The sequence below is a fragment of the Psammomys obesus genome, unplaced genomic scaffold (assembly GCF_907164565.1).
Source record: "Psammomys obesus unplaced genomic scaffold, mPsaObe1.curated_primary_1811, whole genome shotgun sequence".
NCBI classification, from domain to species: Eukaryota; Metazoa; Chordata; class Mammalia; order Rodentia; family Muridae; genus Psammomys; species Psammomys obesus.
The window spans coordinates 38383556-38408615 of NW_026585895.1; the positions used below are offsets into that span (position 1 = coordinate 38383556).

A 25060-nucleotide genomic window follows, 5' to 3' on the forward strand; every position below is an offset into this window, starting at 1 on the left:
AAAATCCACGTAGATACCCTACATAATTTTTATAGTTCATAAATACTTTAAAAATATATGTAATTTTATCTTTCTGAGCATTACTTTTCCCTCCTCTTAAACAAGCATCGAGATTTGTTTTTAACAAAAGTAGATTTGTTTTCCACGGTTCTGTTTCCCAAAGTGTGGGTAGAAATGTCTGCATCACTCCTTGGGAAAATGTTCTACTCTAAACCACATGGCTATGGTTAGCTGTACCAACATAAGCAAAGCTCCCCAAGGAAAACTGACAGTTCTTCAGCAGCTATCACACCTAGAGTTTGACTTTGCAGAACAGTGGGGAGTTAGCCCAATGAAGAAGTGGCGTGCTTCAGGAACTTCCAAGAACATCTTTCTCTTGATGGAAATATAGATGAAAAGTTAGAGGCCTGGAGAAATAAGATTTTGATCAAGGTCTTAAAGGAAGTATATATCAGAGCCAGAATTTGAATAGTACTATAATGTGTGATGCAGTTGGGCATTAGGAAATTTAGCTAAAAGGAGAAATCTGAGCAGCAAAATGGGGCAGTGAGTTTCAGAAGATGATGAGCCAAGCTCAGCGTGCCTTGAATATTTGAAGGAAAGCATTGGCTCAAAGGGCTATCATGTGATGGATGAGGCTGAAAAGTGAACCAGATCACAGAGGGCTTTGAATTTCTTACAAGGATTTTAGCTTTCCTTCAAAATGAAAGGAAGGCAATTACAGTAATTTGTCTGTTTTTATAGTGGATAGGTTGAGAAAAAGCTACTGGACAAGGAGGAGAGGATGTTCTCCTGGCAATGGGACCACACTCAGAGTTGTTGGCGGATAGAAGATGCTGTTGAAGGTCTGTGGTGGTGGCCATAATTCGGTGTGAACTGAAGCATATGAAATGAAGCACGATGGTATAAAAGGCCACAACAATTTCATCATGGTCTATTGACGCAGTGAGAACCAGCCACTTTAATCTGTCATTAGAGGAATTGGTCACATTAACTGTTTTCTACTGAGTACTAAGAAGGAATGCTGTGCCTTGTAGTGCATTTTGCTAACATGTCTATGTAGTAAGGGTAAAGATACTTAGGAAACAGACTCATGAAGGTTGCTTGGCTGATTGCTCAGCTTAAAACAATTATTGCTTTGAAAAAGTGACCTCAAGGACATGGAAGAGTACAAATAAATAAAGGTTTTAAGGAAAAGCAAAAGATTAACACTACACTTTCTAATGAAGCTGATGTCTTACTACTCAATTAATTTCACAGTCAAGGCCTGAATTTAATTCCAAATCACCTTCCAGTTTTACTTATAAAGGACTTTCATTAAGCCAAATTAAGTAGATTGAAGTCCAGTTGTTTATTATCTAGTACTATTGCATTCCTACAAAGAGACACCTGTACAAGCCATTTGGCTCTAGTCAACTATAATGTTTACAATTTAATTATGAATATAATTAGAATGAGTTAAGAGGCTAGGCATCAGCCATAAAATTTCCACTGTGCTTATACACAAGAGCACACATGTACACACACACACACACACACACACACACACACACACACACACACACACAAAGAGAGAGAGAGGGAGAGAGAGAAAGCCCCTGAAGCCTGTGAGAATATTTGCTTTCAGTGGAAATTTTTAGAGACATCTGTAAAATTTATTTTTACTTAATTTAAAACTTTCTTGAAAGTCTGTTGATCGAGGATATTTTTATACTATATTATTTTTATGTCCTTGGTTTCTTTATAGTGAATCTTTAGAACCTTCTTTTACTTTCTCTGGTTTTAAAGCATTGTTACATCATATATTCATGTCTAGCCATCACTTTGCCCAACTGCTCTCCAAGCTCTGCTTCTTTTCTTCCAAGGAATGCAATCATAAAGCTGATGATGCATTAGAAATAGCTTGACCAAAGGGCAAGATACAGCCAAGAAAAGAAAATATTTGCAAATATACTTGACTGGTTTTTCTCTCCAATTACCTATTCAAAATACAGTTTATCAGCAAAAGGACATGAGTACCATCCATGACAAAGCCATAGAAACATATAATAGATACTTTTGGCCATAGGATAATGTCTGAAATATATTTTTTTTTATGTGAGGATGGTGGTATTGACATAGACACAGGTGTTTATATGAATTGTGTTTAAGGAATACACATGGGAACATTCGACCTTTGTTGACTGACTGGCTGAATTTTAACACTAGTCAATCTTATGACTGCCATTTCCTACAGTTTATTTTAATTGAAGTAGTTTATGTTTACAAAAATAGGCATGAAGGTACACTGTAGTTGAAAGCTCATATGAGTTGCTTTTAGATTGAAGCCTAGACTGTTCTGTAAAATCATTTCTATCTCTTTTTATTGCTGGACTGCCTAACTGCCAAGTGACACATAAATAAATATACATATGTACACATTCACATACAAAATAAAATCAATATATCAAATGACATAATAAAATAATACTTATATACCTTATATGTATTACATAAGATTTGTTTAGAGACGTTGAAGATAGTGACAAAATGGATGGCACAGAACTATATGTTTGTTTATTGCTGTAGGTGCTCATTTATCCAACTAAAGTATTATCTGGTAGTCCAGGATGACTTCAAACTTGCCACCCTCATGCCTTGTCTCCCCAAGTATAGGGATTATAGAAAGAACCCTATGCTCAGCAATATCAGGTCTATTTAATTAAAAGGTTGCCATTGATTTCATTTTTATGATGGCAAATGCACGAGACATTGGTCAGGAGTGGAAAAGAGTTATTAATTTCATATACAAATGGCAACTTTGATAAGGTAAAATCCATCAAATTCACCAGCACAAACTCATATGTTATCATGTGAGTGTGAAAGAGCTTAAATGAAGACAGCCACCAAATACAATGACCAATCCTTCTCTAAGTGAGGCTTGGTCCAGTCCAACCTCACAAGTATATCCTATAGGTAAATAAATGCATGAGGTGAGCCCTCTCATTTACTGATAATTATGCAATTTTACTTCCATCTCAATTCTGATGATTGCTTATTTGTGAGAAGGCTAATAAAGTGTGTGGATTAAAGAGTTAACATTAACACATGCGATTTTTAAAGGTGTAGTGGGAGTTACCTTTACAAACTAAAAGAGGGAATATGTTACTATAGATGGAAAAACGACTCTCCAACTATGTCTATTTCTTAATTTTGGAGACCTGTGAAGCTGTCAGCTAACATAGCCAAAGAAACTTTGCAGAGGTCTGACTAAGAACCATCCGGCTAAGCCCCATCTAATCATGAGAATCTTCAGTAGAAGATGGAAGCAGAGGCATGTGATGGGGGCTAATAAGAAGGGGGACACTATCCTCAAAATGACCTCTTAAAGCTGGAGAAGGCATAGAGGTAGATTTTTCTTGGGGTCTTCAGAAAGGAATGCAGTATTTCCAATACTTTGATTTTAGTCCAGGGGGACCTATAATAGACTTTTGTCCTATTGTGCATTAAGATGATATATTAGTATAATCTTAAGCTTCGGTGTTTAAAATATTTCAAGAAACTAGTACTTCTGTAATGTAGAAAACAGTAGATTTAACTTAAAAAGCAGGAAGCAGTGTCCAGATGAGCACCTGCAGAAATACTGAAAACAACCATACTAGAAAGAGACTATATGATAGGAAAAAGAGACTATGTAACATTGTTTTAGAAAAAAACATAGGGAACTGGGAAAGTGACTTTCTGAATAAAGTGTTTGCTTCACAAACAGGAAGAATGGTGTTTTGATTCCTAGAATCCATGCAAAAAAACCAGGCATGGTAATATATCTGTAATCCTGGAGATAGCAAGACGACAGGTGGAGAAGGGGCCCCTTGAAGCTTGTAGAATTACAAGGTAAAATTCTTTGTGCAAAGAGAGACCCTGTTTCAAATAAAAAGCACAGGCACCTGAGAAGTGGCACCACAAGTGTTATGTACAAACACACCCCTATACGTGCAAGAAAGAAAGGGAGAAAATAACTGTGGAGGAAGGGAGAGAGGGAGGAAGAAAAGGGGCCCTGGAAATAAAGAACAATGGAAAAGAAAATTAATTACAAACTCCAAGAAAAAAATTAAAATATCTAACTAAAAAAAAAAAAAACAAACATTATCTAACTATGACAAGAGAACAATATGGCCCATCCTTTAATTTTTGAAGAGTAACAGTGTGTATCCTATTTCATCAACTGAATAATTTCCTTTGAGAAGTGAATGAACTGTGAGAGAGAATGACAAAGCCGACATCTTTGCATAACCACTGTGAAAGGCAGCTGACAATGCTTCTAGCACTGTAGCAGTAGAGTAAATATTGCTTATTATTTTCCTAATTGGACAAATCACTATGCCTATAACGGCATATAAAATTTAAAGATGTCAATGGACAAGTGTTCAAAGAGATAAGAAAGAAAATACTGACCTGATAAAGGACAGTTATCAGATATAGCTCAATATTAGTGAAGTAATAAATATGCTATAAATATTCATTTAAACTTAAATATTATGAGAGTGAAGTGTAATGAGTTAGCTTTTTATATTAGACAATAAAATATTTTGTCAGTGATTGATATATTTGAAATATCCCAAAGAACTAAGAAAATAACCATTAACATTATTAAAAACAAAACAACAACAATAAAAATGACTGATAGGGATAAGGATCCTTCTCATGACTGAAGCTCTGGTATTAGCTGAACATTTTTCCCAGAATAAATAATTCTTTAGGGTGTTAGATTTGTGTGTGTGTGTGTGTGTGTGTGTGTGTGTGTGTGATAATATGATACAAACAAAAACTTAGAAAAGAGAATGATGATAAAAATTAAACTTGAAATAGTGCTCCCATGAAATATAAAATTGACTTTCTTTGTGTTTAAATAAATTATATATAGGACTTGGCCAAAAATTGATTGTAGAAATAAGAGAATGAAAGTTTAAAAATATGCCCAGAGAAGATGATATTTAAAATGCTGATGCTTCTACTGCCAAGGAATAAACTTTAAAACATTGCTTATTCTTGGAGAGTTCTATTTTTATATCTAACTTAAAATTTTAACACTTAAATTTCTGCCCTCTCAATTCTAAATTCACTTACTATTTGAGACAGGGTCTCCCTGTGTTGCCCTTACTGGCCTGGAACTCAGGACGTAGACCAGGCTGGCTTCAAAGTCTTCGAACTCTGCCTCCCAAGTACTGGGATGAAAGACATGCACCACCACAGGCAGATAATTCTGAAACCGCTTTCAAAAAGAAGGAATTTAATGTTCTGAAGAATGTTTTAGAATGTATAGATTTGCGCAGGCTAACATAATAAACTTGTGTTTATCAACAGCCAGTTAGTTTCCCCTCAAACTAGTGTGAAAAAGTAGTACACAGGTTTTGGAGTTTAGAGTTCGATGCAAAGTTAAATTTTTGAGCTGTGTGAACTCAGAATTCCTCTAAAATGTAATATATATATATATATATATATTTTTAAAAAGCACTTACTGAACACCGAATACCCATGTTGTAAGAAAAAAAAATTTCTACTGTATTTAGCTCTCATAGAATCCTTATGAGCTTGAAATTATTTTCCATATGATCTTTCTACTTCATCACTAGTAAGTACTCCGTTGTTATTTTGGAGATTAAGCAAGAGCATATCAGAAATGCCAATGTGATTATCTCTTCTTGTTCACTTTTGAAAGACTGCTATGAAAATACAGATGCTAATACAGAGAGAGGGAGAGAGAGAGAGAGAGAGAGAGAGAGAGAGAGAGAGAGAGAGACTACATATTGTCTTTTTTTCCTCTGGATATGTATTTATCAGAATTAAAAGGTGGGTGTAATGATCAACAGTCTATCTCCCAGGAGTTAAGGCTACTGGAAAGGTGGAGATCGTTCTCCAGCCTCTAACACACGATTACAGTCTTACCCTAGAATTCTACAGTGTCATTTGTCTAACAAGTTCACGTTTACAGAACTAATAATGCTTTTTGGCACAAGCTATTTCCAGGAAATCAAGTCTTTTTTGATAGTGGGTTAAATCCCTGTTAAAAAAAAAAAGGGATGCCAATTCAATTATAGTGACCTCAGGTACAGAATTTCATATCAATACCCGGGACTCTTAGAGTCTGAAATATAAAGCCAAACCCAGGGCTTTTGTTGTCCTATTGTATCAGACAGGATATCACCATAGCATTTGCAGGTTCTTGCAAAATAATAATAATAATAATAATAATAATAATAATAATAATAATATTAAATTGGTTCAAGTGAAACTCTTTAAAAATATAAGTATTTTCTGTTCACTCTTCCTGGAATATGCAATGATAAATTTAAAACAGTTAATGAGGAATAAAATAATTCAAATGGTGCAAGCAGTCAGGTCAATTGTTTCCCCCAGAAACAACATTCTTTTTTCCTTGTAAAGCATTCCATTAGGATGTAAAATTCCATTTGGTCTATTCGCTTTGGGACTTTTCCATGAAAACATATCTCTCAGCTAGGGGCCAAATAAAAATGTTAAGCCTTCATAAACTGGATTTAGTAGTAGTGAAAGAGAAAATGGAAATAATGTTATGACAACATGAACTGTGGCACTGATGGAAATGGTGTTTTGTTCATGCCTAACCAAACAGCAGAAACCGTTTTAAGCATTTCCACTAACACACAATTAATTTGATGCAAAGAACTGATTATCCAAAAGATGAAAGAGCTAAAGTAAGAGTGAGGAAAACTGGAAATTAATCTTGCCAGGAAGCCATTAGCTCCTCCAGAGTGGAAGGGCAAAGACAGGAAGGTCTGAATCACAAGATGGAAGCTGGGACTAGAGTGTCCTGTCCACCAGAGCTTCATGCTGAAAAGCTGCCCCAGGCAGTTAGGTAGGCGATAGCAAAGGGTCAGGGTAAATGACTGACAGGACTGGTCCTTGCCTCCCTTCTTGTCATGGTCTGGATGCAAAATGTCTTTTACAATGTCATAAGCTTGAATCCATGGTATTCAACTGCAGGCACATTTTTGGGAGGTTGTAGAACTCCCAGAAAGTAGTGCTTAGCTGGAGAAAGTAGGAAGAGTGGGAGTGAGGCTTGAAGCCTACATCTGCTTTGATTTCAGCTCCTGGTCTCTCTGCTTTCTGTTTGTATCAGGTAACCAGTCCCAGCTAAGTAATCCCATCACTGTAAACTCTGCAATGCATGATCCACCATGATGCACAGTACCTCCCATCCTTTATTTTATTAGTGGCTTCTGTGAGACATTTGGTTATAGAGAGCAGTACTAATACATTTCTCTACCTGTGATCTCTGCTGGTGGTTGGTGGTTGTCCAGTCTCTGCCATGGCTACTAGCTGCTAAGAATACCTACGAAATAGCTCTGCTTAGGGCCAGCCCTATGATGGTGCAGAGTAGGAGAGGAGACAGGGCAAGGATCTGTGGGAAGAGTGGCTCAGACACAGCCAGCACACAGCATATTCTGTGGCTTGCCTTAAGTGCTTTTGAAAAGAGTTAACTGTGTGGATTTGGTAGACTTATCATAGAAACTGATGTAGTTTTACAAGGCATTGCAGGGTGAGCTGTGATGAAACCCAAGACTCTTCTATGCCTGCATATGAATGTCCACATTATTTTGAAAGTTTTTTTTAAATCTTAATTATGTTAAGTGTAGTAAAAGCACCTCCTATTGTGTAACTTCTCCCAGTGCTGGGCATCAAAGTGACCACTTCTTCATCCCTGAATGATATTTAAATTAGAATTACAATCGAGAGCATCTCCAGAGTTTTCAACACAGGCTTGGGGGTGTTTCCCATTGGCAGAGCAGTTAGCTAGCATGCTAGAGGCCCTGTTTTCTATACCCAGCACAGGAAAAATAAAAATAAGGTTTTTGTCCAAAGTTATCTATGTAGTTGCTATGCCTTAGTTTGTCTCGCATTGCAACATATTCACAACCACTTTACCCTCTGGCTTATTCCCACATTTTGATCATAATAGAGTGACTTTCTGATGTTCTTGATTAGTTAAGGCAAGATCACCAAGAACCTTAGTCTAAATGTCCTTCTGTGAAAGTACCATAATCTATACAGCACAATTGTAGCAGCTAAGAAATCAGAGACCAAGTAAATAACATTGAGTGCTTCACTTGATGCTGATGTTTAGCTGTGTTCTCACCTGATTAGAAGAGGTAAAGCATTTCTCTAGGTCTTGGTTTACTTTTCATTTTTCAGTTTCTTTAAAAAGTGTGTCATACTAAAATGCTCAATCCTTATCCCGAAAGGCAAAGGGGATGGACATCAGAAGAAGAAGAAAACAGGAAACAACCTCGGAACCTGCCACAGAGGGCCTCTGAAAGGCTCTACCCTGCAGACTATCAAAGCAGACGCTGAGACTTATGACCAACTGTTGGGCAACCTGCAGGGAATCTTATGTAAGAAGTGGGAAACAGTAAGATCTGGAGAGAACAGGAACCCCACAAGGAGAGCAACAGAACCAGAAAATTTGAACATAGGGGTCTTCCCAGAGACTCATACTCCAACCAAGTACCAGGAATGGAGATAACCTAGAACCCCTGCACAGATATAGTCCATGGCAACTTAGCGTCCAAGTGGGTTACATAGTGATGGGAAGAGGGACTGCCTCTGACATAATCTGATTGGCCTGCTCTTTGATCACCTCCCCCTGAGGGGAGAGCAGTTTTATCAGGCCACAGAAGAGGACAATGCAGCCACTCCTGATGAGATCTGATAGACTAAGATCAGAAGGAAGGAGAGGAGGACCTCCCCTATCAGTGGACTTGGGGAGGGCCATGGGTGAAGATGGGGGAGGGAGGGTGGGACTGGGAGGGGAGGAGGGAGGGCATTATGGGGGGATACAAATAAATGAATAAACTGTAATTAATTAAAAAAGCGTGTCATAGACTTTTTTAAATCTATCAGTCTATCAATTTAATTGATTTATTTATGTGGGTCAGCATGAACACATGATGGTGTATGTATGGAAGTCAGATGACAAAGGAGTACATTCTCTCCTTCTACCGTATGGGTCCCAGGGAGCAAACTCAAGTCTTGCAAGCAAGCAACTTTACCTTCGGAACTACCTCACTGTCCCTAGGGCTGCTTTTATAAGAATATCACCCTTATCAGGAGATCTCTGCTTCATGCCTCAATCACCTTCTGAAGGCACCACCTCTCAGTACCACTATCCAGGGGTTTCAACATATGCATTTTAGTGGGGCACATTCCATCTCTTCATTTTCAGATTGCTTTCTCAATACCGATCACCTGGAGAGCCCCTGCCGGCATGTGTACAACATCTTGAATTTTTAAAGGGACTTTATTAAACATGTTCTTCTTCATTTGGACCATTACCTCTATTATAACTTTGCAGACACTCTCTCTACAGCCACCCCTAAGAGCTTGCTGCCTGCCTTATCTTTGCTGTTCAGTTTTAATCATGCCCATATTGCTGAAACTATGTCCAATTTGGGTTTAAGTCTAAAATATCTTAGAAATCATCATATTTCTTGTGGGGATTCAAAGGACATATACTCATATGAGCTCTGAGGGTCTGCTTTCCATATGCTTCACCTGTGGGAATGGCTTGCTAATATCTTTAGGATCATATGAACTAAAGGAAGCAGGAAGCTTAATTGATGGGTTTCTTATATATTACTTCCCTGCTCAGCAGATATGCAAGCATGCTTCCAGATTAGATAGTTGTCACCTCAAAGTATAGAGGTCACAATGTCATGCACATATTACTAAATATACACAAGTAAGATAGGAATCTGCAGAAAATTCTTTCCAACTTCCTCCCAGAATGCAGCTTTCCCAAGGCATGCGAATGTGTGAACTAAGACAGAACACGAGACTGCACCGAACGAGATGCTTGCTTACTAACTTTTTCCCTTGTTATTCCTTTTAAGTTGTAGGTTAAAGAACCTGAGAACTATAAGTCATTGCTCTCCAAAAGAGACTAGAACTATGTGCCCACACTAAACTCAAGAGTATTCTTACTATATTAAACAATAGCAAGACAAGACAACCTGAAACTGTGAGTGGGCTAAAAGAGAGACCGAGAGACAAACCTGTGTCTTTATCCTATTGGTTTCATTTCACAAAGATTTGAAAGAGTGTGAAGAATTTTCCCAAGGAAAAACAGAAGACAAGGGCATATTGAAGGGCTGTTTTTCAGCATTGGCCCCCAAGTCTTCAGTCCTACTACTGGGAACCCGTCACACACAGCATCCAAGATCAGACCTCCTAAGTGGAACATTTTTCCTGGGAGATTTTTCTTGTTGGGACTTTAATTAAGCTCCTGCCAGGCTTGCAAGCTTTTTAATTTTACCTTTCTTCTTTCTTTCTCTTTCCTCCTTATATCAGCCTGCTTGCCAGGAGACGTTTTCCAAGCTGTCACAATTATAGTAAATGTACCCTATGATATTAAATTCAGTAATTTGATATTAAATTCAAGTGTTTGCTTTCCCAAGATTCTACAGCTAAAGTGCTTACAGGAAAAGATTTTGTTTGTTCATTCGTTCATTCATTCATTTATGCATTCATACCATTTTACTTTAGACCGTCCCTTTTATAATACACCTGAAAAAGAAGTTTCATGGAGTAATCTAACTCATTCTTCTGAATGTACCCATTAAAAGAAAGTTGCTGTCATTTAACCTTGCACACTACTCAGAAGCCAACTGGAGATAGTCACTGCTGTTGGTGAGGGAACAAATGAGGGAGCCAAGAGAATATGGTATTTCAGCTGATGATTTAACACATATTTAATGAAACACAATATTTAATATATTTAGGTTTCATTGCAAGATCTCTTTGTCTGCAAACACTGCAATTCTGAAAATATAAAGGCAGGGGCTGGACGTACAAACGATGACCCTATAAAGCAGATTGCAGGAGAAGCTATTTTCATTTGAGAAAGCTTAAATTTGGTGGCCTTAAATAGCTCTCTATCTTTTTTTTTTTTTTTTTGGACTGAATAATTTTGGTTTTAAAGCTCAGATAATATTTCAGGGTGAGGAATAAAGCAAGCCACCCAAACGATAAAGCTAGGGCTACAGATACAAGCGTGGGACACATATTCTGTTCTCTGTAGTCATGATCAGCATTGATTTCATTATTGTTATTAATTTCACCACACCCGGCTCCTTTCTGGGGTATACTTACTGATCGCCTCCACAAACCGCTCAAAGAAACTGTAAGGGAAGAGCGGTTCAGGCAGCTCCCGGAAAAACATCTTCAGTGCTCCGGTGACGACGTGGATGTCCTCCCACTGGCTGTCATCCAAATTCAGCTCCTCTTCTGGGAAAACACGAGGAGAAATGGAACAACTGGTTTTAATGAAACAATTACAAGACACTAATTATTATGTTAATGTTTGCCTACTATCATCAGCAACCGTTAACAGCCTTCTGCACCTAGAGGTTTGGTGCTGCGCATGGATTTTTTTTTTCTTCCCGTTTTCTGTAGGAAGGGAACATTTTCAATGGAATACCATCTGTAGGAATGCAGCTAACAAAAAACAAGGGACACAAAGAGACAGTACCATTGACACAGTATGTCAGATACGGTTATTCCCATAATGCATCAGTATGAAAATTAGCATCACAGCTCAACATGATTCAAAGCTATTTGGTTTTGAGGCCGAGGGGCTAAGAGTTGCCAGCGATGGCTGGCTCAAGGGACCGGCCTGAAGGCCTTGCTGAGCCAACAGGAGACATATGCTAAACATGGCAATAGAAAACGAGTTATTGCCTTACATGTGTTAGCATTGCTATGTACAAGGAAATAATGGCTAGCACTTTTTTCTTTTTTCTTTCTTTCTTTCTTTTTTTCTGTCTGAATGTAAAGTCAGCAAGGACTAGAATACGGGAGGAGAAAGGATATTAATTCCTTCTTACTGCTTCAGAAATATTTTTCCCTTTTTCATCTCAGTGAGGAAAATGTACCCAGCAACAATATTAGACAGACCCCTGTTGGCCTATGCAGGCTATGCAAAGCTGCCAAAATGATAACACGCTGAAGACAAACCACAAATGCTGACCAACTCTTTGGAAATAACAAAAATATTTGCTTGGGAAGCCTGAGCGAAGAACTTAGAGGCCAAAGCGAGTGCTCTGTAGCAAGGGAGTAGGCTTGGTGATCAGCACTGTCCTTTGACTCTCAGCAGGAAAATCTGGGCTTGTTCTCAGACACGGAAAGAATGACTGTTGTGTAGAAGTGGCATCTTTACATAGAGTTAAGGGGAAACAGGGCGCTGATATTTCTGCTCATCTGTAGCTACATAGAAACAATTTTTGATTCAGGGCTTAAAGAAACACAAGCTTATCTTTAGCAATATGGAGTAAACTGAAAATACTATGAGAATCCTGGTAAGAACTTACAGGTATTGGTTAAGTGGAATTTCTCTCTCTCTCTCTCTATTTTGATGATGTCTGAGCTTACAGTCACATGCCCCCACAGTATGAGTTCTACGAATGCCAAGGAGCATTTTGCACCAAAAATAAAGTAAGAAAAGCTGAGAACTGCCACTGTGGGGATCCTCTGCGGGAGCTGTTTGGCTAATAGTGTTCACATCCTTTAAAAAATGTTAGCCCACGCCACGCTCAGATCTCTTTCTCTAATGGACTGTTATTTTCTGGGCTTGTAAGCGATGTCCCTGTTTGGTAGTCTGTCTGTGAAAAGGGGTTGAGGTGGACCTGTTAATGCCAGAGGGGCTCCTCTCCCTCTTCCTTTCAGTCATCAACCCAACCTCCATCGTAACACTCTAATATGACTCACAACAAAATCAGCGGAGGAGACCTTCTCCCTGCCCCGCAATCATTTTGATTGATTGTATTTCAACAATTAGTCTTTTATTTGGCTGCACACGATTGAAACAGGCCGACAGCATCTTAGCAGGCCAGCTTTAAACAGTCAACTGTTAACAATAGCTTCAAAAAGGGAGACCTGATGGGGTTTACTGTCACTTTAAAGAACGGGGTTTTCACATTGTTGAAATCTGTCAGATATTTTGAAATGTCCCTCTCACTATGGTGCCACACCCCCTGCGTGCCCTTATAATAAAATTGGTTTTACTCCTGATTAAATCATTTTCTCCCTACCCACTACCATACTTCTCATAATGGACCTGTGCGCTCTACAGCTGGTGTTCTTCCCATGGTACCAATTCTTACTTTATCTTTTAAGCACTTTGCTGCTAAGATCTCATGCAGAGTGCTTATGTTTTGTTAAGAGCTTCATTCTTAGAGAAATAGTTTAACACATGTTCTAAAAATGTTGTACAACTTATTGCTTAAAACACATTTAGAAAATGTTATCAGTACTGTAGCTTTAGCACGCACACACATGCGGGCGAACACAAGCACACAACTCCCAAACTTCACTAGAAGAAGTAAATGGCGTGATGCTAGAGGAAATGTTCAGAATCAAAAGGAACATTTTCCTATTGAGTAAAAAGCCAACAAGAATAACAAATAACTACTCAACTGGAGGAAAATGCCATTTATGTCAGTCACTTTCGTGTGTGTGTGTCTGTGTGTGTGTGTGTGTGTGTGTGTGTGTGTGTGCGCGTGCGCACATATATATGTAAAAAGGGAACATTTCACTATATGGAAAAGGAAGTATATGAGTCGATGAGTGTCACTTGGTTATGTCTTCTTAAAAGCCTTAAAATGCACTGCTATTAATTTCTGTCAATTTTAAAAAAGTTCCTAATACAGATATCAGTAGTACTCATCATTTAAAGAAAAATAATGATACTTGTGACCATCAACAAGTAGCTCAAATAAACAATATGGAAACAGTTGACAGTTGTCATCTGAAATATGCTTCCTAATTTTTATATACAACTTTTCATAATCAATAGAACCCTTATAATACAAAGGATGTCATGGTAGAGCTTTCAAGGCTATGGTGGTTTATTTAAACATATAACTATGCCCAAATAATATACTATCCATCAAAATCAGCCTGTTTTCAGGAAAAAAAAAAACTGATCATAACCCTACCTTTCCTTGGTGTTGATAGGCATCGTTCAAATAGATTTGCACTTTTTGTAGGAGTTTTCTAACTGACTTTTCCCTTTTCCAAGAATGTAAGGTTTCTCTAGAATGGCATGCCAGGCCATTTGAGAAAAGATAATCTTTCTTATGAGGACGTCCTTTATATTCTAGGATTCATAGATAATATTGTTGGAATTGATCCACTCAAGGCCCATTGAGTTTCTCAGGGGTTGACTATAGAAAATGTTTTCAAACATTTCCAAATATCTACTGGGGCTTCAAGCTCTTCCTGGTTGACAGGACTATAATGGAAGCTGGAGGCTTCAAGAGTTTATAGACTCATATGGACAAGGATTTGCAACTTATGTATGTATGTGTGTGTGTCTATGCATGGGGGTGTGTGTTATTTCAATATAAACTTAAGATTTACTACCTTGTTTTTTTATTAAAATTATTATTTATTATTATTATTAGTGTGTGTTTGTGTGTGTAGGTGAACAGATACTATGGCATGTGTTTGGAGGTCAGAAGACCACTTGTAGGAATTTGCTCTTGCCTTCTGCTGTAGATCCGGGCAATAAATCTCTGGTCATCAGGATTGTATGGCAAGCACCCACTGAACCGTCTTGTCAGCTTTGTAATTTTTAATTACTGACAAGATCAAAACCATTTATAGACCAAAATTTATATAACTGTATTCAAGGTATTTGCTACAAAAACAGTAACTGAAAATTATATAGCATTTAACTGTACAGGACACTATGTGACACATTTTGTAATTATCTCTAATTCAATTCTTCAGTAAGACAATGAAGTAGATGTTCTTGCTGGCGTGATATCCATTTTATGGAGAGGATAGAAGAAGTGGGAGTAGCTTAAGGAATTTTATTATGAGTGACAGGTAGTGAAACTGAGATAAGGAGCCAATATAATCCCACCATGTTTAAAATATATACTTGTGCATAATTTTGTCTGGCAGAAGAGAAATGACAAATAAATAGTCTGAAGTGCTAGTAGACTGACCTGATTTCAAGAATGGGGATTTCTACCTTTTATCCCAAGATGTTTTACTTAAGACCATGCATTTATCTATAAACTAACTCCAATATTTAGTAATTAGCCATTTATTGAGAGCTCATTCTGACATGAGCAGATATAAAACAAACTGGCCACAAAAAGAAAGCTGCATTGGGAAACAGGCAGAGATGGAATAGATTATTATGAAATGAGGTGTTGAGGAAATATGATAGAGTAGAAAGCAAATTATATGAAACATCTGTTTAAGGCCTAATTTACCACTGCTACATTTTTTATATATATTAATTTACTTGTGAAGTGAAGATGGTTAGAGGGAAAGATGCTGACATAAATGAGGAAAACGTATACATGTGGAGGTTATAAAGAAACAAGCATTCAAGGTACACTATGATGCAAAGGTAAACAAAGGCTCAAAAGACAAAATATATGAAGGATGAAGGCAACGGAAACACTGAGTGAGCACTGTGAACCATACACATTAGTACAAATTATTTCAGTGTGATAGGGCTTACCACATAGGTCAACAGCAACTTCATCCACTGGACTATAGGTCTGGGAAAAAGTCTGCTGAGTCAAGGTATCTCATAAACTTTATATTCAAAATCTCTCCTGGATTTTCTTAGCCCTCTAATTAGTCAATGGCTTCAAAATATACAAACGTAATGAAGGTAGATTAATTCAAGTACTGTAAGACTTTTATTATATATTTGTGTGTGTATACATATATTTATATATAATGGAAAAATAAGTTGGAAAGATAAAAACCAACTGTTATTTCTAGGACAATTAAGGACACTTTTTATTACAAAGGAAATTTAAAAGATGGATCTTTGATGGCCATAGAGGGGCAATGGTAGCTTCAAAGGAAGAAGGAATATTTAAAGACCAATCTCGGTTAAAATGTGGCCATGGATAACTAGCATAACCCCGAACAGAATACTGATGTAAGTATAAAGGGATGGATACCTTTTGGATATTTAAAAATCAAATGTTCTGTTTTTTTGTTTTTTTTTTCACTCTTTAATTTATAATGTTTTCCATAACATTTTCAAAAGCTCTTTCCAACTTTCACTTTACCATAACACTAGAAAAGGGGAAAGAGACAGCCCAGGTTATGGAAAGTATAGCTTTGGCTTCATTAGTGCAATGATAAGAATAGATTGTGTTGTGAACTTATCATCAGAGATGCAGCATCTGCTCCCCGTGCCAAGGACCACACAGCCCAGCCACATCCTTCTTGGAAAAGCCTGCGGAGTGCATGAACATAACATTGTAGATGGTAGAGATGCCAGAGAGGATGAGTCTATATAGAACATTTGGCTAGAAAATAAAACCTGTTCCAGGGCATCTGACCCCCTCACACATGCAGGCAAAACGCCAATGCATATAAATAAAATAAATTAATTTTAAAACCCTGAAAGGTTAGATATTAGAGTAGATAAAACAGCACTGTTTGTCTATAAATACACAGCTTTTATTTAGGTTGTTGTGTTTAAAGGACTAGATCAAAAGGAATTCAGTTGAGTCACTGATGTGGCTGACCTTTCCTGTTATATCCACAGAGTGACAGTTCGGTCAGATTTCTGGTGGGTTAGACAGGGTCGGAATTCTCATACCTGAAGTTAGGAATGTGGAGCCTTCCTATGCTGCCTTCGGAGACACCCTTCTCTACCACACACACTGGTTATAACATGAGGCTGCACTGGGGACCTTGTCTTAGAAAACTAGGCCAGTTGGCCAGTTAATTGGTTTGTTCACTTAGTTTTTATTAAGCAAACAGGGACTGAGCACAGACTGGATACCAGTGACTGTGCTATGTGATTTAGAAAGCTACAGCTGGCAGACTGCCCTCTGTTCCTCAAAGGAGGGGGCTTTATCAGGTACTCAGCAACATGCTTACGTGAATACTGACCAAGTTTTAACAGTTCGTACCCTACTTCTATCCTCTGCACCACATTCTGCTGACCTTGACCACCAGTAGGACAAACTCAGCCAATCAATATACCACCACCGAATGCACATGATGCTAGTTACTGGCTGAATCACCAAACTTACACAATTCTATATTTAAGGCCTCATGTCTGTACTCTATAATATGACAATTTGGAGAAGAGTCTTTTAAAGAAGTAATGTAAAGTCTAAGGCCACATAGACTCTAAACACTGACAAGCCAATAAGAGTCGTGTCCTTACCACAAGAGACTAGAACATACTGACTTGGGGGCACTAGATGGCAAAGATGCCAGAGAGGATGGGTATATCAAATGCAAAGGATAGACACTTTGGTTGACAACCTCGTACTGTTCAGAGCTCAGATTTTCAGTGTTTTTAAGTAAATAACTGTGGTTTAAGCTACCCAGCCCATGGAAGTTTTGTAGCCCAAGCTAACTAATATAACAACTGAAGGTTTTACATGGTGAAAGACAATGTCATGTTTAGATTACATCCTAAAGCAATGGCTATGCCACACTTGTGGAAGGCTGCCTAGATAATTCCAGATGGAAGGTTATTTATATTTTAAGAAATAATTTGAAGCCATGATTGAAAATTGCTTGCCTCTTCTGGTTCAACCTGACTGTAAACATGCAGGATACACCTTAGGATGGCAAAGGATAAAATACAATTGCTCTTTTCTTGCTCAGTCCTTTCCCCACAAATGCATTTAGTAGAGCAGAAATACATTGCTGTTCCTAGAGGCTGAATCTTAAATACTAAGGAACAGTTAAAATACATGAAAAAAATTTACCACACCAAGCCAATCATTAATGCCTATCAAAAAAGAATGAAGAAAGTAGCTCCAGGTGTGAAATTTTGTGTTCTTAACCCTCAAAGACTTATCACCCCCCATAATTTATAAAAGAACTCCCCAGAAAACTGCTAGAGATCCTACTTTTGAAAATGGTTGGACCTGCATACAGAGTAGGTGCTTCTGCAACCCAGTGTACAGAGCTGACTCCATATGTACTTTCTAAGGTACAAAAGAAGGCACTGAGGAGACAATAGATGCTGTTTGGTGATGCTAAAACTTTAAAGAACAAAAGAAAAAGTCCTCCACTTTCCAGTGGGATATTCTGACAGGCCATGTTGACTTGTTTCTATATTCTTTACATTGCATACACACCTTTGAGAGTCATTTGATACGGCCAAGCCAGGCACGCAATATCACAGCAAAATATGAAATCTCTTAGATCCTCTCTTTGAAGGAGGCAGAATGGTCTTCTGCCACATTAAGGGTGTTCTTTTTATTTCTTGTCAGGTTTCATTTGGATGTAACAGTAACAGAGCAAATAGGTGCAGTTGAAACATTGGAAGCAAGCACCACAGATGGAAAGTATAGCAAGCGTGCCACCGCTTTGTGCATTTTTAATTTATAGTGGCATAACATAAAACATCCTCCTATCACAACTCCATGCATAATGCACGGTATAAAAAGTGGTGACTGATAGATATCATGCTTCTCTCCAGAAATCTAGAGAAACTTTTCTAGGGGTCTGGGAAGTCCCGGTCCTACACAGATTCTAACAATATAACCAAAAATAAACTAATTTTTCTTTAAGTCGTAAGAACTGATGTAATTTTTGGTGACAATATATATTTCTTGAATGCCTTTCTTACTTAGAACTTTCAACACTGCTCTCATTTCCATTCAGTCAAAGGCCTTTTGTACTCTACAGACATTATACACAATGGTTCATTTTATGGGACTGTCTTCTCCAAACAGATTCCAAATTTGCTTGAATTCCATGGATGATTTCACATATTACAGCCTCCAAAAGGGTAGAGAATCAGTAGGATAAAATTCGACAGTCATTTTTAAAAGCTTATTTCCTGCTGGCTTTATAGGACAACATTACTCATTTGTCCTATCCAGTTCATGTTACATTGCTTAATATCAGCCTAAGGGGTTAGTTCCTATAAATGGCTATGAACAGATAATCTTTCTGTTGTATGTGCACACAGGGATGTTATGTAACGTTGAGCTTTTGTCTGTTGTCAGATGAGAACCCCTAAGTTCATACGAGTCAAGTAAGGCTCATGTGTAATGGACCTGTACTGAACTATCATTCATTACCAGAATGTTTGCATGTATAATGTTCACTTTGCCAGTGGCAAGTGTTTCAGACTCTAGTATAACTTTCTTTATTCTCCTTACTATATCGTTGGAATTTGTTGGGTGAGAAACGGGAGCATTGAACAGAATAGGGATTTGCTTTAGAAGTTAACTTGTTAATTTAGAAGTTAGTCTGAAAAGTATTTCCCTAAGAAAGTAGAAATGGTAAACAAAATTGGTAGATTTAGATATTGGCACATTGGTTTATTCAAACCATTTTTGTCTCCAGATGCATGACAAATGTATGACGGTTATCAAATGAAGAAAAAAACAATAATTATGCCTGCCTAAATGATACTGATCAGTTTATTTCCCAAGAGTAGTTAAATGAATTTTCGACTTCATATCACAAAGATGGTCAGAGCCCTACACATATAAAAAAGGATTCATGAAACACATAATATTCACAACTTGCATATTAGACAACACACCATGGTTACTACAGCATCCTTTTTTGAAACTACAAAATAACACTATCATAATTATGCATCAATATAGTTCTTTAAGTCCAGAATAATGAAATAGGTTCTTTAATGGATGACTATACTACCAATAAGTAGTTGTTTTGGTTTTCATAGATAAAAAGTTTGAGTGTTTTTCCTCCTTCAGTGGGGTTCTCTTGCTTAAGTTTAGAGACCTGCTGATCACCCCACTTTCAAGGACTTGGGGTATAAAATTGCTCTGTCGCTGTTTTAAAAAAAATGATAACTCATACAAATAATTCATTAGGTAATTTTCAAAAATTTACCACGAATGAACTAAAAATCTAGTGAAGATTGTCAAAGCATTTGATAATGTGGTATTGGAAAATACATAATTTCAAAATAGGACTTGTATAATATTGTCATTTAAACACTTTATTATTGTGTTTTGGCATATGCCATGTGTTGAAACAGTGTTGATTAATAATGTATGCAAGAGTACACTCCAGCACCCTTGTCTTGTCTTCGCCTAGTTATTTAGTTTAAACTCACAGAGAAAACTTAAACTATCAGTTCTTGGGCTCTCCTTTCAAAGACATTTCTGACACTCAGGCAACACTGCCTTCTACCACCGTTAAAAAAAAAAAGTACATTTTTCTGCATTTTGATTTTTTCACTTGATATATCTTAGAGATCATTTAAAACTAACATTAGTTCTCTCTGTTTATTTTATCTATACATTCATCTGTGTGAAAATATAATGACTGAGTTCACCAGTTGTATATCCCATCATGATTGTACAAATAAATTGTACTAATATAATTTATATATGTATCAGTATATACCCACGTGAATAGAGAAAATATCTAAATGATGAATTTCTATGTTAGAGTTTGTGTGTGTGTTTAAATTTTACTAAGCATTGCCAAATTGCTATTGTAGTTTTTTTGAGCTAATTTGTATTATAAACCCTGTGGATTACTGGAATGTGTGTAATATTGCTTCCTACCATTCCTCTCTGATTTCCATAAAATATACCTGTTAATAAATAGTTGAAAATGAACAATAACATGTAAATACAGAAAGACAAAAATAAAGACTTTGAATAAAAATTTAAACATTTAAACTTTGTTAAACACCAGGAGAGAGATATAAAAAAAGATTTTCTTTTGAAAAATATTTGTGTATAAACTTAGTAGTTAGGAAACTTGAAAATAAAATAAAATACACACCAAAATTAAACAGACCCATGAACTTCTATAGCTCAGTAAACTTCTATACACTTAGATTAGTCATTTGATTGAGAAGGGTTTTTTTAATTTAATTTTATTTTATTAATTACACTTTATTCACTTTGTATCCCCCCATAAGCCCCCCTCCTCCCCTCCTGGTCCCATTCTCCCTTTCCCTTCTTCACGCATGCCCCTCCCCAAGTCCACTGATAGGGGAGGTTCTCCTCTCCTTCCTTCTGATCTTAGTCTATCAGAGCACATCAGGAGTGGCTGCATTGTCATCTTCTGTGGCCTAGTAAGGCTGCTCTCCCCTCAGGGGGAGGTGATCAAAGAGCAGTACAATCAGATTATGTCAGAGGCAGTCCCTATTCCCATTACTATGGTCAACTGTTGGGCAAAGGGCATGGAATCTTATGTAAGAAGTAGGAAATAGTAAGATCTGGAGAGGACAGGAACCCCATAAGGAAAGCAACAGAACCAGAAAATTTGAACACAGGAATCTTTCCAGAGACTCATACTCCAACTGAGTACCAGGCATGGAGATAACCTAGAACCCCTGCACAGATGTAGTCCACGGCAGTTTGGTGTCCAGGTGGGTTACATATAGAGAGAAGTTTTACATCGTCACATGAGATTTATGCTTTCACTACCGAATAAACCAACACCTAAAAGTCCATGACAGTTAGAAATAGAAAAACAATTAACATTATACCCTTTTGTAACTTGTGTTTATTATTTGTATTATATGTGCGTACATGAAATTTTCATATTTTCATTCCTCTGTTGTTTGATGACTAGGTTGATTCTAATTCTTTGCGATAGTTAGAACAGCAGTGAGAAACACAGGGTGCACAAATTCTGTGGTATAGTATGGCGATCTCTGTGTATATTCCTAGGAATAAAAGAATAAAAGAGCTGGGTTTTTTGGTAGTTTTTGTTTGTTTGTTTGTTTTGTTTTTGTTTTTGAGAAATCTTCAAACTGATTCCCATAATGGCTATATTAACATACACCCCCAACAACAGTGAAAAAGGTCCTTTCCTATATAGAACTTCTCAAACATTTCTTGTCAGATTTGTTGATGATAGGCTTTCTAATTGGGGGATTCAGCATCCACTTAATTAAAATGATCCAGCAGCTTGCATAAATTGATTATCATTAAATACGTAACAAGAGTTGTGAATGATAGAAGCCATTCTCTTAGCAGGAATTTTGTGTATTTTGAGAAATACAAAACAGAAAAGAAATAAAAGAAGGAAGGATGGAAGGAAGGAAGTAAGGAAAGCAGAAAGGAAGGAAGAAAGACAGAAAGAAAGAAATAGAAATTAGCATACTGGAAATGAAAAAATCAATATTATTTTACCATTATAGGTCAATATTAGAATTATAGTTCATAGTTTAAGATTAAATAAAATAATCAGTTTAACATATTTATTCATTAAACAATTTATGAACACCTAGTAGGTGTTAGATATTCTACTAAATGCAAGAAATATATATAGGAAAAAAATGGAACAATAAAAGTGTTCCCTAATCTCTTGAAGTCACTAGAGTTTTCTGATTCCTATTAAAACTTTATCACATACATTAGTTTCTGAAGAATAAGTACCCCCTTTTAGTTTTATATTTCCTTCATTAGTTAGTACAAATCCATGCTCAATTAGTTGTGTAATAAGTACCTTTTAAATAAAGGTCACTATGACGGTGATAACAATTTAGTAAATTCTCAAGTAAAAGGGTCATCTACAGCTTTTTGGTTTTTTTATTTTTTATTTTTAGTGGAATCCATCATCTACAATGGGTTCAAGCCACCTCTTGGCACTAAGATATATTTGCAAGCAGCACATATAAGCATGTCTGTTTCCAAGAGAAGAGGTATACTTAACTTCACCACACACACTCTGAAGTTGGACAGTGGAAGATGCCACTGGAGAAATATTTGCAATGGCACACTGATGAAAGAGAGCCAGAAGCAGTAGAGGAACCAGCCTTCACCATGCACACTCTGATGGAGGAGAACACAGCAAGTCATACACACGGGTGTTAGACAGCAGAGGAGGTCAGCGGAGCAAATGTGTAAATTCAGGATGGCACAGGCTTTCATAACTTGAGAAACGCTAGCTTTTCTTCTCTTCCTGCCTACACAACTCTGTGACCTACTGCCTGGGGCTCTTGCTTATAGCTGTGAAGCCATGCATAGTATACACACATGAAACAGACACTTCCCTAACTAAGGTTTATTTCACTTTTTATTATCACCTCTCTAATCCTAGCATGATAATTCCACTATTCTCCCTAAGTATGAAATAAAGGGTCTTAGCAATAGACATAGAGTTAAAACTTTCTTATTACTGAAAGAAGTCCATTCTGGTTAATTTTCCTCTCTGGAGTCTAGATGCATTCCTTTTATTAGTTTGGAATATGTATTTTTGCAATCATTCCTCAATCTTAATTTAACTCCCTTTAATAGTAATACTATAATAATATGGCAATGACAACAGATGTGTATACTCATAAAGCACGATGTACAGTTCTTTTCATCATGTTTACTTTCCATAGCATTTACTCTCAATACTGTAGTTTATTCATCCGCACAGTCATTCCTCTATCAAATACTTGAATTCAAATCTTATGCTAGTCTTATAGTTTACTGTGTAGCTTAGAAATGTGAAAGAAAATATAGTGTATTTACTGTCACATATATTACAGTATACAAGAAATTCGGGCAACTTGATAAATTAATAGCATATGATAAGTGTTTTAATTTTGTGTAGACTGCTCAGGGAACATAGAAGATGATGAGCAAACTTCCTTTGGGTGGTGGACAGAGGAGATTTTGCTCAGGAAGTTTGACATTATAATTTTTTTCAGAGAAGAGAATTGGGTGGATGAAGGAGGGACCTGGGCTGGGAGAGAGGACAAGAGGTAATTGAAGGTGGATCCAAGCAGAAGTAGTAGTTTGTCAAAGACAGAGCACAGCGCACTCAATACTTTCAATCTCAAAGTATTGAGGATTGAAAGGGAGGGATAAGGATGTGGTAGAGTCATAAGGCCCTGAAACCTGAAAACCCACACAAAAGTAGCATTGTACAGACTGAGCAGAATATGTATATATCCTGCATATAGGTAACAATATGTAACAGCAACTAATGAAAAAAAAAAGGCTGTGAATTTGAAAGAGAGAAAAGGGGGTTATATGGGAGAGTTTGAAAGGAAGAAAGGGAAGGAGAAGGTGATGTAACTATATTATAATTTCAAAAACAAAATAAAATTTAAAAAGACTTGGAAGAGTCTGGGTGACAAAGTGGTCATATTTTAATCATAAATTATAGCAGCATTGTGTTGGGTGAGACAGAGTGCTTACATGACTGAAGAGACCCAACAATCATATAGCTTGGATGAGACACTGCTATGCATATTAACTGTGAAAAATTATTTTTAATTCATAAGAGACTAATGCACAGGTATATTTCTGAAACTATTAAATATGAGAGAAGTCCAAAAAACTGGAGACTGGCATGTACAAAGGACTAAAATTCAGAGACTATTACTGAATTTAATCTAAGTTCAGGGAAGTAAAATATTTCATTTTCCAGAAGTTTATAAAGACCTGCTGGTAGTTTGAAAATGAGAACCCATTTGGATTATCTCACCAGTGATAAGACTTCAATGGTGTTTTAGTATCATGAGCTACTTTACTGTCTCTACAAAGGGGAATTACAATTAATTGGATTATATTGGTCTCCACATGCTGATTGCATGAAAGAAAGTATAAAAGTGGAATTGTTGCTAACAGGTCATATCTACCATCGACCATGGGATTTGCTTTTTTACTTACCAATAAGATTAATTTCTTCCTTCCAATCTTCTAACTTAAAGTCATTTTAATTATAGAGTTTAGAAAATTCAAAGGGAAAGGCAAATCTACTTTCAATGTATTATTAATGATTGACCTCATTTTATTCATTTTTATGATGAAGGGAAAATAAATTGATGGTTTGTTTATTGTTTAGAAGATTCTTACTTACTTAAGATCCTTTTGCAATCTTTCCTCAATCTCAATTTAATTAAAAACATTTTTTTTTTTTTACTGGACTTGTATAAAGAGCTGAACTCAGAGCTATTTCTGAGCAGTCACAAAGATGTTATTTCTCCTTCCAATGAACATATTATATGAGAAGGGGTTAGACCCACCAGCTATAAAGGTCATTATGCTTGAGTGAAATGTTCTAGTAAAGATATGAACTGTTCTTCAAG

General features: G+C 36.8%; 1 protein-coding gene across 1 annotated transcript in view; it reads right to left on the reverse strand.

The window, feature by feature from the left end:
- Positions 1 to 25060, reverse strand: part of Arhgap15 (Rho GTPase activating protein 15) — a 528611-nt gene that overhangs the window by 115492 nt on the left and 388059 nt on the right. The window contains exon 11 of the mRNA XM_055599722.1: positions 11167 to 11301. Within this exon, the coding sequence (XP_055455697.1) occupies positions 11167 to 11301 (135 nt within the window). The remainder of the gene's footprint in view (positions 1 to 11166; positions 11302 to 25060) is intronic.